Below are 14,339 nucleotides of genomic sequence, written 5' to 3'. Positions count from 1 at the left end.
GCTGCTCAGAACAGGTATGCTTGGAGTTGAGAAGAGGTTCCCCACAAGGCACAGCGGGCAGGCAGCACAAACGAGGCTCAAACGCTGCTCAAACGCTCAGAACAGGTATGGCCGTATGCCAGTAATGGCGGAGACTATACCTTCACAAAGCTCGTACAACGTGTACGTACGCACGCCACTTATGGCCCAAACCATAATCCAGGATGATGAAGGGGGGTATTTCTAACTCCCCCATAGGTTCCCAAATCATGCGCGGCGCCCCTGGCCACTCATTGCGGTGCAAGGGGGTGCCGAGGTGCACAGTTTGGGAACCACGTCTCTACGCAACTGCACTCTACTCAACTCTGTGACACATTACTTCACTCTGCTACACCACTCTATGTCCCTCTACTCCACGTCACTCCACTGTACGCCACTCTACTCCACTCCACAACACTCTACGACACTCTACTCCTTTCCACTCCACTATATGCCCCTCCACTTTATGACACAACACTCTACTCTTGAGCACTCAACTCCACTCCACTCTAGGACACGCTACTCCACTCTAAGCTAAGCAGCGATACTCCATGGCACTCTACCACACTCCACTCTATGACCCTCCATTACACTCTATGATCTCTGCTCTATGACACTCCACTCTATGCCACACCACTCTTTGCCAAACCATTTTACCCCACACCACACTATGCCACACCACTCTACACTACACCACTCTACACCACACTGCTCTACACCATGCCACTCTACACCACGCCACTCTGATTGACTCTACCCCACTCAACGCCACTCCACTCTCCGCCACTCTACTCGACTCGATGCCCCTCCACTCTATGACAGTCTACTCCACTCTACGGCACTCTACTCCACTCCACTTTATGACACTCTACTCCTCTCTAAGCCCTTCTCCAGCACTCCACCACGCTCTGTGGCCCTCCACTGTACGACTCTCCACAACCCTCTACTCTATAACACTCCACTCTATACCACACCACTCTATGCCACTCTACGCAAATCTATGCCACTCCACTCTATTTCACTCTATGACACTCTGCTCCACTCTATAGCACTTTACCCCACTCTATGACACTTTACTCCACTCCATGCTACACAACTCTACGCTCCTCTAAGACACTCTACAACACTCTACTCCACTCTTTGCCACAACACTCCATGCCCCTTCAGTCTCTACCCCTCCACTCTACATCACTCCACTCTTCACCACTGCATGACACTCCACTCTCATCCACAACACTCCTCTCTAATCCATGACACTCCACTATACGACTCTCTATGCCACTCGACAGCACTCCACAACACTCTATGCCCCTCCACTCTGCACCACTCCACTCTACACCACTCCACTCACCACTTTCCTCTATGCCATAAACTTTTAGCCACGCTGGTGTACAATATGGCTAAAACACATTGGCAAAGCCAATAGCTCTTACATAAGCAAGACCTATTGGTTTTGCCAGTGCTTGTTTCCTCTGCATTCAGGGATTTGTAGTCCTATTTAGCACATTTAAAAATGGGATTACAAGTCCAAGAATGCAAAGAAATAGTCTGGGTTTCATCAACTACTCCCAATGAACTTGGGAAATGTAAGAGATATGTGCTTCTCCACCACCCAAGTCTTACAAATGTACTAAATTGCAACTCAGCCCTCACTCATTAGGTGCCCGTCACAGCTGGTTAGGAGCACTTTATGGAAATCCCCAAAAATCAGAAGAAGAATGCAAAGTTACGTGATTTAAACAGTCAAGACTGGATGAACATCCGACACTGGATACAACTTGGGATCTTCGCGATGAGCCTCGATAATGTGAAAAACTGTGTACTCCAAGTGGGAATACCTGATGTAGAAGAGACAAAGGAAATAAAAGACACCCACGAAAAAAAAACAAGGAAAATGTATTAGAAGATGAGATCCATCCTGAAACAGGAAACTAGAAGCTAGAAGCTGGCCCATGTCAGGTGTGAGTAGTGCTCCCTCTTTGCATGCTGGTACTTTGCAGTTCTGGAATTATAAAGACAAAACTAACCTTCTGGTACAAGGGTGTAAAGGGTAAAAACAAGGCTGGAACTGCTTTCACTTGACATAGATAAGCATGAGATGTCTGGATGGAATGCAATGCTAATTTAAAAAAAAACTATAATCCTAAGTAATGATTTTCCAATAATAATGGCACATTTCCAGAAGATCTCAAATTCCACGCGTTCCACCAGGCAACCCCCAGGGGTGGATGCCCCCACTCGGAGTGGCCCTGTGTTACCAGGAAGTTGTCTTTCCAATCCTGGGATCTCGTTTTACAAATCATTGGTGTGTGGGATCTTAGTTCATGTGGGCCTGCTGAAGAGAACCGCCAGAATGCATTAGTTGTAGCTATAAAGTAAAAGTATACCATCCTATACTTGCAGTAAGACGTGATGTTTTGCCTCTGACACTTTGCATCCTGGGATTGTTAAATCCACGCTTACAACGGTACCAGGGAAACTTCAAGTCCCAGAATGCAACCTGATGTTGGCTAGCATACAGGACTGGCTTGCTATGTCACACCTCGTGTAACTACTAGGCAGGTATGCAAATTAGCGTAATAAAGTTAGGAACTAGAGAGCGCGGCTTTATGTCTAGAGTGAGTGAGCAATCTTGCTGAAAGATGGCTCGTGCACGTTAGCAGGACATAATGATACCAGTGAGGAGTCTTAACGTTGACCTGTACTTCCCGAACCAATTACCTTAGAGATCTCACGAAATCTCAAGCTAAGGTGGGTCACTTACTAGTAGTTTTGTTTTCCTTTGCATTCTGGTACTTGTAATGTTCCTGTAAATGTAGCTTCAGGACTGCACTTATCAGAATGCAAGTAAAAAGGCAGGGCTGGGGAAAGGGATCATGCCTGATATGAGCGACAAGTCACTGTTCATGAAATAGAAACTGGATACGAGTTTCATACAAATGTATACGATCATACAGATTAAGAAGTAAAGAAATTGATGATTTCTTGTGAAAGACACTTTTCGCAATGTCCTGCGGCTTTAAAATTCGAAGCCCGCCCTCCTCCACAGGTGAGGTGATGGAATAGGAAAGTGGTATTTATAGGAGGGCCAGGGCGCAGGGTTCACTCGAAGCGAAGCTATCTTTTTCTGGTTTAAATCGTGCTGGTTGCTGAATCATGGTAGGTTTATAGCACTATGGTCGATGTATTAAGAAGTGTTTGGTTTTGGGAGACTGCAATTCAGTTTTGGCATTTCAAGTGAGCAGGGCTTTGAGTTTTTAAAGTATCCTTTTGTGAAAGATTTTACCCACAGAGTACCGTGTTTATTTGAATTTATGTATCGTTTTAAACCTTGAATTTGATGAGCGTTTAATCGCAAAAGAACCTACCGGCCTTATTTGTTTGCGTTTTTCTTTTTGCGTTTTCTTTCTTCCGCATGTTATTTCAGTTTTGGTCACCCCCGCACCCCCAGTGCTTTCAGTTTCTGTTACAAGCAGGAATTACCGTATACATTCTTGGTATTTGCTTTGATTTCTTGGACTTGTAGTGCTGGTTTTATAATGGAACAAACTGGACTACACATCCCAACATGCAACAAACTCCCGGACTGCATGATCTCGGAAGCTATTACTCCTACCCGCCCTATTCCCCAACAACAAAATAAAAATCATTGTCTCAAAATGCAATCTCGTTTATAAGGGTTTTGTTTTTATAAGTTATGATGGCACGGGGAGTCGCGGTTTGAAATTACTCAAACATGTTTCGTCATTACTTTCGTGAGGAAGTTGCGGTTATGGATTCATTTTAACACCCGTGCTGAGTCCGAGCTGGTGCTACGTCTCTGCACACTCAAGTCCTACTTTAAAGTGCATGTAGTTTGCTTGTATCGTGTTTTTGTTTGTGGTGGCTTTCGGTTAAGTTTGGTGTCGTATTCCTTTTATCTGGCACTTCTATGGCTCCCTGGTGGCCCTCGGCTGCCTGGAACGATTTTGGTTGGGCTTGTATGTTTGTCGTAGAAGTCCTTGGTGCAGGGTGATTTATGTGGGGAAGGGTTGGAAGAAGTTTATACGGGAGGTATGTGAAAGAGATGGTTTGAGCACTACTCCTGTTTTAGCAGTCCAAGCTTTCTTGTCGCTTTTGTTACTTGGGGCACGTAAGTAGGAAGATGATATGCTATTGGTTGCCGTAAAGTACGGTCGGTGGATGGTGTGTGGGGGCTTTCTTCTCCCCTGCATTCGTTTTGAGTCCCACAGCTTGCTGGCTTGGACGCCAAAGGCTCCCTCGGTGTTTGGGTGTGGTCACTCCATTGCTGGGATGTTGGATCGGGCCTTCCTCCTGAGTGGGGGTCACATTGTAGAACTGTTGCTCGGCTTCTACTCTGAACTCGGCGCTCTGAATGTGATTGGGGGGGGGGGGGGCTCATGAGTGAAGCATTAGTCTGACTTCACAATTAAAATGGGTTAATTTGCAACACTTAAGAGTGAAATGTTTTAACTCTCAAATCTCAATACTTCAGTTTCCTCATATGAAACAATTAGTTCATGGTTTGCTGACCTCTGGAAGGGAGTTTTCCTGCCCGGGCTATCTGCCCCAGTGGTGGCATTACGGCCGGTAATGTACGCTAGTGCAATAGGATGTTGTCCAGTAGAGCACATTAGCACACAGACTTTACTAAAGTGCAGACGTGTAGCTACTAAAGGTGGTGCTGGGCCCAGTCATGAGGGCCCTACCGTGCCCTAAACACTTGCTTTGCTGCAGATCCTGGAGCAAGAAGCCCATGTCCCTCTCTGCTTTGGAGACCTTGGCACTCTTACTATGCCTCTGCTAATGCATTCAGTTACACTTCAACAGAGCAGCAGCAGGCTGCACAACCACCCTCTGGTGCATACAGTGGGGTTCTAGTGGCGCTGCCCAGGAGTGCTGGGGCTCCTCGTTTGACTTGGCCGTAATGGCCACACCTGCACCGAAAGCCATAGCTGGATGAACTAGTAACTTCGACAGTGGGTTAAGGTGACATTTGCAGACTGCATTAAATGCTGTGTATAGCATTTGATACTCATTGCAATGGCCTTGGGACTAGTTTTAGCACTAGGTTCTTCTTGGCACTCTTCTAGTTGCATTCCTAGTACAATGGGGGCAATACATAGAGTTCAACCCTTAAGCGAACTGTTTGCTACCTACTTGTGATAGACATGCCTGCTTGGAATACGGATAGGGTTCTCAGTCTCCAGAACTGACGTGGCTTGATTGTTTGAGCCTATTCTCCACTGGTCACTGATGTCCTCCCCTTTGCATTTGTAGGGCTCTGTTAGGAGGCAAGGACCTGACATGAGCTTGCCAAGTCCATTGCATGCATGACTCATTAACATCTGATACGACATGCAACCGCCTGAGTTGCAGTGTATAGGAAATTGGAACATTGGTGAACAATATGGGTTCTGTACTTTTATGACTGTTGATCAATAAATTACAGCAGCAGGACCGTCCAAAAATGGGGACCGAGCAACTTTAAAAGCAAGCAGAGAAGTGTGGCTCACTGGTTAGAGGCGGCAGACCCGTAAGCAGAGAACGGCCCGGGACCAGGGTTCGATTCCCGACGCGGCAGGGTCGTGGACCAGGGTCAGCGGACTCGCTAATTCTCGCCTCGGTGCCTAGTCTAGTCAGAGACCACACGCGGCAACTCTGGGCATCAGCTTGCCTCATCTTCACAACGGCCCCCCCAGATCACCGGGGATGCTTGGTCGCACCTTAGAGATACCCATCTCTCAGGGTGAGCCAGGCCGGGTTCCCCAGCGGTCGAAGTGTGGAGATACTCCTCCGGGAGTCGATTCCTAGCGCTATATAAACCTTTAATTAATTAATAAAGATCAATCTCCCATTGGGGAAATATTGAATCCACATGTATGCCTTGCATTCACTTGAACCAGAACTCCAGTACCACAGCAGTGTAAAAGACAGAGCTTTACTAGCAAAGCATATTAGCAATACTACTTTTAAAAATCTTCGTGTATACATCCACAGTATCATAATTGTCATAATAAATGTGCAACTCGTAGGTACTTTTTTTCCCTTCAATTTAGAGGACTTGTGCAGTCTAAAATCCTCAGTCAACATAACAATTTTATACAATCAATATTTTGGGAATTCAAAACACATTTCTGTGTCCACGCGCTTCTTGTATCCGAATCGGCCGCTTTGAAGAAGTAGCTGGATAAATTCTAAACGGCGCCCTAAGCTGTCCAGAGGATTTAATTCCCCTACAATTGTATTGACATCTGGAGAGCATTGGACTGAGTACGTCTTCACCTTTAAAAGGATTGTTCCACTACTACGAGGGTGACCCTCTACCCCCATAGTTGTGAGAACTTTCTGTTTTTTAAATTTAAATTCGGAGGAGCCTCGTTATTGCTTACAGGTCCCTCAAAGGATCTTCACAACCTCTTCTTGAGTTACTGTGTCTTTCGGGGTGTGTGGGAGAATCAATTTGTTGGTTCTGAAGACGGTGGCTTTAAAATAGTTTGATTTAACGAAACGTGTTGCTGAACTCCTAGTACTGAATCTGTAAACTGATGATACAATGGATGATTTGGACACCTCATTAAGTATCATTTACCACAGATTGAATGGATAGTTTATCTGGTGTTGTCAGTTTATCTCCCTGTTTTTGAGGCAATTCTGTTTTGAGTGTATAGAATTGTCTTGCGTCGTACTGTGTAGATTCTAACCTCCATCAGTCCTCTTAAAAATAATTTGCTATTATGCTATGTTAAAGCTTTCTTTTAAATACGGCTATGGTACTGGAGTTATAGTTGTAGTGAATCAGGCGAGTGAGGAGTGAATGTAAGATCTACATGTGGATTGAATATCTCCCAAGGGGAGATTGTTCTTTAGTGCTGTAATGGTTGTAATGCATGCATTTTTTTCCAGTAAATGTAATGTACTTAAGCTATGTCCTCTTTATGACTTTCAGAGGGAGTGCTTATCCGTTCACGTCGGCCAGGCTGGAGTTCAGATGGGCAATGCCTGCTGGGAGCTCTACTGCCTGGAGCACGGGCTGATGCCGGATGGCACTCTAAATGTAGATTATCAAGTTGGACAGGTGGACTCTTCCTTTGGGACCTTCTTCAGCGAAACTGGATCAGGAAAGCACGTCCCTCGAGCAATCTTCATCGACCTGGAGGAAACAGTCATTGGTAAGGCTCCGGAGGCTGAAGTGAAAATGCAGCGCGTACAGTGAATGTCAATGAAACTCATTTATGTAGTTAGTGTTATCATGAATATCTGGCATAGTTCTGGTTCTCGGACTTACACTGGACCACTTTTAGCTAAGCCATCCACTGAGGTAGTGGTGTCACTGGACGGACATGGCACCAGGATCCTGTGAAGTGCTTCACAGAGCAATAGCTTTCTTGGATTCAGAAGGACAAGAAGAATTACACAATAACTAAATGTTTTAATGGCTTGTCTGCTGCAGAACTAAAGCAGACTGGTTTCGGCCTTATGGGGCCTCTTCAGTCGGGTGTAGCCTTTTATTCTTTTTAAAACAACCTGTGAACATTTCATCCATAGTTTTTGAGTTCTATCCTGGAAAGGGGTTTATAATTTCAGAGGTTGCTCCATTATGTGGCTTGCTTCAGGTTTTTTGCCCAGTTATGATACAGCCCTGTTTAAGGGAGTGTTAGTGTTGGCACGATGGTTTTGCTTCCAACCCTTTGAAGGCCTACCTGCAATCTGTGTGCCACAGACTCCACTTTGCAGCCAGGTCCCTTGACCACTGTACTGTCTAACTAATTGGCTAGTCTCTAGTTGCATTCCATATTCCAGGGCATCCCGCTGCCTGAAAGTTTCAACTAAGTTTATCCACTGGCCCCTCTTTATCCAGAGCTGGGGACATCCTAGAGCCTCGGAACTCCAACCAGAGGCAAGAGAACCCTGGTTAGTGGTAGGACCCCTGAGTCTTCAGCACTAAATACCTCTCAATATTGGCAGCCTTGCAAACCCAAGCTCGCACTACTTATGCACATCAACAACCTTTTCCATGCACCTGCCCATTACCAACTCAAACACTTCAACTCCTGCTCATCAATGCACATTGTGTAGTCATCCATCCCTCTGACACAGTTCTACCACTAGAATAAGACCACCTATATGCACTCTTTATCAAAGAAACCTAGATCTAGTTGAATTTCCCCCGCACCTTCGTATCCTCATTTAAGCAGACCACTGCATTAAACTTATGCACGGTGTTTATAACACAGGATGGTGACTCCATCAACCTAGTCTCCCTCAGCCCAGTCTTTCCCTAGACACCAAGCAACTGAAGTAGTCATTCAAACTCCCCACTTGCAACTCATTGTTGGCACTCCAGACAGCTGCCTTCAATCTGAGATCTGAGGCCTAACTGCAGCAAAAAACCTGTTGCGTCAATTTAGTACACCCACCCTACATTCCAGAGAGGTGTTAACCTTCCTGGTGGTTTCAGCACAAAGCCAGTGAAGGAAGTGTCCTTCACACTCTTCAATACTCTGAACATTAACCAGGACATCATTGAGCCAACCCACTCTAAAGACAACATTGGGAACCTGTCTGTCTTACCCCAATCCACTGCAAGGTTCTAATACCTCTGGACTAGATATACTCCTTTGTTACCCCTGCATATTTCACTGCAAACACTTGCATCAAGTTCAACCAAAAAACTGACATGCCGCACCTTCAAAGACCTACCTGTGGCTCCCCTCAGACGAACTCCTCAATACATGCAGCTCCTCCAGCCCATACCGAATGTTAATGTGGTGGTACACTATAATCCGTGTAGAACGAGGTGTTCCATGGTAATGTTGAACCGCTAAACTGTTGACAATGGGGTATGCCAGTTAACTTGAAGCTAACAAGGGTGCCATTTTGGGACAAGAGAAGCGGAGACTGGCCAATATACCCCTCCAACTTGAAATTTGCGCCTCTGTACATGCAAAGTAGTCATCACAAAACTATAGTCCCATTCTAAAAGACTGCATTAATAAAGCAATTCTTGAAAGTTAAGCACTGTTCAAGGTACTACAATACTAAATCAATCCCCTTACCAATTATTCTTATAAGGTAGTCCGTACATACCATCATTTAACCAGCAAAATCAAATCCTAAATTGACACATGCAATACTTCCTTGCTCCCAATTACTTTATCCCACAAATGGACACTCCGTGATCTCCTCACACGCTGAGCTAGCAAACATAATTATCACAAAAGGGACAAAGTCTGATTCAACCCTACCATCATTTATACTTTATCCTTTTACTGTCTTCCCACCCCTTACATCAACTCTTCTCTCTGCCAAGGATCCTCCTGTTGTCCCTCAAGAGGACAGATGTGTTCACTAAAGAATCCGATCCTACACCGACATGTGAACTTATCCAAAATCTCCCATTTTCAATTGTTTGAAAAAAATCTTCAAACCAGCAGTGTCCACCAACCTACAGGAATCGCTGGATTAGATCACTGTTATAGTACTACCAATACAGCCTTTTAACCACCTCATCCCAGAAAGCATTATACAAGTCAGAAAATCTGCAGCAGTAGCAAGTGCGCCCCTTACCCCCCCCCCCCCACCTCATGATCTGCTCGACCGATCTGTAGCCTTGGACACAGTAGAGCTTTCGAGCACTGATCCACAGCCTAGATACATGCACAGGCTTCTGATACAGACCTGTAATGGTGCACTTTGGACTTCAGGAGGTGACCACACCTAATTCACTGATAAACCACCAGATCCCAAAATTCCCCATCCAGCCGTTCTGATATCTAGTGCTTGGCACAAGCAACCAATGAGACGGCAGCTATGTTCTGCCTCCTTGTAGGCTTTCATGAGTTGTATCCCTGGGTTCCCACCTATTTGGCTCTCATTGCTTCCCTGCTAGGTCTGCCGAATTACTATTAGTTGAATAGATACATAGACTGCAAAGCAGTCCACATGAATTGTATTACAGCTAACGTGTTAATGGTTTAAGCAGCTAATTAGGAGACATGGTCACCATGCTGTAGCTTTACCTGGTATTGTGGTCCAAGGATCTCATCCTTAGTGGATCGGGTCTTTAAAGGTATAATTTTCTGTACACTTATGATTCTGGAAAATGCCACAGGAAATTGGAATTAATTCTAACCTCTAGGGGAAGACCATGCAGGAGAATTATTAAGCAAGTGGATGTCATAGCCTTGTATTTATGACCATTTCCCTTCAGTCTGTTAACCGTCCTGACTGTGTGCTACCTCTTCTAATCCCCTAATTCCATGTTGGTGGTAGCCACAGTGCGGAAGGCGGAGTCTGCCTTAATAGCAGTGCATGTGTAACAGAGCAGAGATCTTGTGACTAAGGTAGTCTGCCATTAGTTCTAGTTCTGGAAAATTGATTCTTCAATATGAGGCAAAATTCTAGGGTTTATCTTCTGCACCCTACAGTTTTGGGGAGCTGTGAAGTGCAGGAAGAAATGTTTACTTTTTGGCAGAATATTTTATCTGATCTTGAACCCTCAGATTGCAATATTTCCAATGAAACTTGTTTCAACTTCTACAGAATATTCACTCCATCGGGCAGGAGATCTTGATGTAACCGTGATGGTAGAATCTAGACCATGTATCTGAGTAACAAATCTTTGCTCCCCTTTAGATCTTCCAAAATGTTACTGTTCATGCTTTAAGGTTTGAATCTGCTGCCCCTTCTTGAATTCATTCACTGGCTGCCATAATGGCACATGTAACATTTAATTTAGCAGGCTTTGTTGGAGTGCCTCCTGTATCTGCTTCTAAATTTTCTCCAAAATAAAATATGGAGATTCTTGCTTTTCTGTCTGTGGGGTCGAGCTGTATCTTTGTTTCTAGTACAAAGCAGAGGTACTTTCTTCCCTGCCTAGCAGCCCCTTCCTTGGAACTAATTTCCAGTAGCTTTGTGCAAATCATTTCCTTAGAGTTTAAGGAACCAATAAAATATCTTCCGTTACAACTACACACACCTGTTCCACAGCTTTCCAGCATGAATGGGCGTCTGTAGTACAGAAGCCTCAATTCTACTGTGGCAAAATGGATGGCTGGAAATACCAAAGAACGGCTGGAATATATTTTTGGTGTTCAAAGTCTGGTATAGTCTGGTGACGGTAGGGACTCCTGGCAGTTTGGTTGTCTGTCCTTCTGATGGGCAGATTTTAACGATTATGAATACACGGTTTTCCCTGAGTCTGTGGTTAACAATGACTTGGATAGGTAGCAAGCTAAGTTTCTGGATAAACTACCTTAACACACTTGCTGTACTGGATTTGCCATTCTAGAAAGGCAAAGCTAAAGTCCTACATGTAGTGTTGCAAAGATGGTTTTATCACTAGTACTGTGAAATTTACCATATATCCACACCAGCCTATTGGTACTTTCTCGAACCACTCGGTCGGAGCTAGATTCAATAGGTTGTATGGCGGGTTATAATTTTTTTAATCTTTATTTTGCCCACTACAGATGAGATAAGAACTGGAAAGTATCGCACCTTGTTCCACCCAGAACAGCTCATTACTGGAAAGGAAGATGCTGCAAACAACTACGCTCGTGGCCATTACACCATTGGCAAAGAAATCATTGATTCTGTAATGGACAGGATCCGAAAAATGGCACGTACTTTTTTCCATTTGCTTGTATGGCTGTTGGCATGTGGCCACAGCAAATGTACAACTTCAGCATATTCCAAGAGATGGGGTAGTTTCTTGGTAGCCCTCGTAGGGCAAGGGATTCTAAGTGTACTCTAGGCAAATGCTACAAATAAGTTGGCCAGTTTGATAACTTAGTGGGATTGGAGTTTGGAGGGCTGAACTATTAAATTGTTTTGCATTTCTAAGCTGTTCAATTTTCCTCCCAGTTACCTCTCCAATGATGTGTCTTTAGCAAATTATGCCTTTCACAAATATTAAAGTAAAAAATGTTTCCCTCTTGCAGGCGGACCAGTGCAGTGGACTTCAAGGCTTCTTGATCTTCCACAGCTTTGGAGGTGGGACCGGCTCAGGCTTCACTTCGCTCTTGATGGAACGACTCTCCGTGGACTATGGCAAGAAGTCCAAGCTGGAGTTCTCTGTATATCCTGCACCAAGGGTGTCTACTGCTGTGGTGGAACCATACAACTCCATTCTGACCACCCACACGACTCTGGAGCATTCAGACTGTGCTTTCATGGTGGACAATGAGGCCATTTATGACATCTGTAATCGTAACCTAGACATTGAGCGTCCCTCCTACACCAACCTAAACAGGTTGATCGGACAGATTGTGTCTTCCATTACAGCTTCTCTCAGGTTTGATGGTGCCTTGAATGTAGACCTTACAGAGTTTCAAACCAATTTAGTGCCATATCCCAGAATCCATTTCCCTTTAGTTACCTACTCTCCAATTATATCTGCAGAAAAGGCCTACCACGAGCAGTTGTCAGTGCCAGAAATCACCAATGCCTGCTTCGAATTTGCGAACCAGATGGTGAAATGTGATCCTAGGCGTGGCAAGTACATGGCCTGCTGCTTGCTCTATCGTGGTGATGTAGTGCCCAAAGACGTCAATGCAGCCATAGCTGCAATCAAGACCAGGCGGTCCATCCAGTTTGTAGACTGGTGTCCCACTGGGTTCAAGGTGGGCATCAACTACCAACCCCCTACAGTGGTCCCCGGAGGAGACCTGGCTAAAGTCCAGCGGGCAGTCTGCATGTTGAGCAACACAACTGCAATTGCTGAAGCCTGGGCCCGGCTTGACCATAAGTTTGACTTGATGTATTCTAAGAGGGCCTTTGTGCATTGGTATGTTGGGGAGGGCATGGAGGAGGGCGAGTTCTCTGAAGCCCGGGAGGATATGGCTGCCCTTGAAAAAGATTATGAAGAGGTTGGAACAGATAGTGTAAATGAGGAAGAGGAGGAAGAAGAGTAATCTCCATGTAGAGCACTGAAGATGGCATGCACTTAATTTATGCTTGCATGAGCTAGTTCTCATTAGTCAGTTATGGGATTAGTGTGGCATTTAGCTCAATCTAATAAAATCACTTCCTACCAATCCAGTGAAGTTGTCTAGTAGTGTACAGCGCTACATAACAATGTCTTCAGATGCGAAAAATATAAGATCCCTAGCAGTTCTGCAGACCTCTTTACATTGCGTGTTGGTTTGATAAAATATTTTAATGTGTTTGTCTAAGCTACTGCATTAATAAAAAAAAGCTATGATCCTTTGCATGTGTGTGTTGGATTTATCTGAATCCTGTGGCAGCGAACGAACCATACCTAAACAAAAGGACCGACGCTGATCTTGGGAGCTTGTGGTCCTCCAACAACTCCTGGTCTTCAGTGTGATCATTAAACCTACCACAGATTCAGCATATTTCATAAGACTGTATTTAGTATTGTGATTGGAAGTTGCATTAGTGTATGAGGGTTTAGCTTTCAGAAAGGGATTGGCTATGCCTGAACTACAACATGTCAGCTCTGGCTTTAGAAAAGTATCAAAGATGAATTGTAAGGGGGTATTATGCAAAGGAGGTGTGACCTAGACTACTGATCTGTGTTGGAAACTTATTTAAAATTCGAATATTATTTCACCTGGAACATAGTTAATGCAGGAACAATGGTTTAGGTCCTGTTCTCTTGGAAGTGACTTGTCAAGATCGACAAACGGAACATTATGGGTTTTTTTTTGTGGTTGCAGGACGGCGGAATGGGGCTGGGAGACAGTGGAGCTAGCTCACTTCTAAATCTGTGGATCAGTGAGAATTTGGAAGGTTGCTCTGCAGCTCTCCGTGAATCACTGACAATTTGTTTAGCAATTCCAAGTTTTTTTGGGTAGCTTCTCATTGGTTGTTCGCCAAGCATGCTTTACAGTTCACTCTGTCACTTTTCCTCATCGCCAAATGGCCTGTACTGACAAAGCCTTCGGTGCTTCTGGTTTCAGACCTCCGTCTTGCAAGAATGGAGAAAAGTGTTTTTTTTTATGAACGGCTGATATTTTAGTATAAAATTAAGTCCCCAGTTGTAGAGAAAATAATCTGGCTGGTGTTCAGCACTTCATTTAATACTTAAAGCTCCTGTGAAGCCACTATATTGCAGGGTCCTCCAATGATAATAAAGGAATGGTGTATACCTCCATTAAAATATACTCTTGTTGGATTACAATTGGCGTTTTAATGAAATGCATTGGTAAGTTGTGCTCCTATCAAATAACTGGCAACTCCATTCAGTATATAAAGTGCATGGACTTAGGCTTTACCTAAAGACCACTTAAGCAGTCTGAAGTACTCCTTGCAGACCATAACAAATACTTAGTGGGCTTTTAAGACCAGCTCAC

At 44.5% G+C, this 14,339-nt stretch overlaps 1 protein-coding gene across 1 annotated transcript; it reads left to right on the top strand.

Annotated features, from left to right (window-relative positions):
* Positions 1–3,076: 3,076 nt before the first annotated feature.
* LOC144819500 (tubulin alpha-1D chain-like) lies at positions 3,077–13,229 on the top strand. The gene is made up of 4 exons (XM_078677357.1): positions 3,077–3,177; positions 6,968–7,190; positions 11,493–11,641; positions 11,964–13,229. The coding sequence occupies exons 1-4, from the start codon at positions 3,175–3,177 to the stop codon at positions 12,933–12,935; spliced, it is 1,347 nt and encodes a 448-aa protein (XP_078533483.1). The 5' UTR covers positions 3,077–3,174; the 3' UTR covers positions 12,936–13,229.
* The last annotated feature ends 1,110 nt before the right edge of the window (positions 13,230–14,339 follow it).

The sequence above is a fragment of the Lissotriton helveticus genome, chromosome 1_1 (genome assembly GCF_964261635.1).
Source record: "Lissotriton helveticus chromosome 1_1, aLisHel1.1, whole genome shotgun sequence".
Taxonomy (NCBI): Eukaryota; Metazoa; Chordata; class Amphibia; order Caudata; family Salamandridae; genus Lissotriton; species Lissotriton helveticus.
The sequence above is the reverse complement of the archived record's forward strand: the minus strand, read 5'-3'. Positions and strand labels throughout refer to the sequence as shown.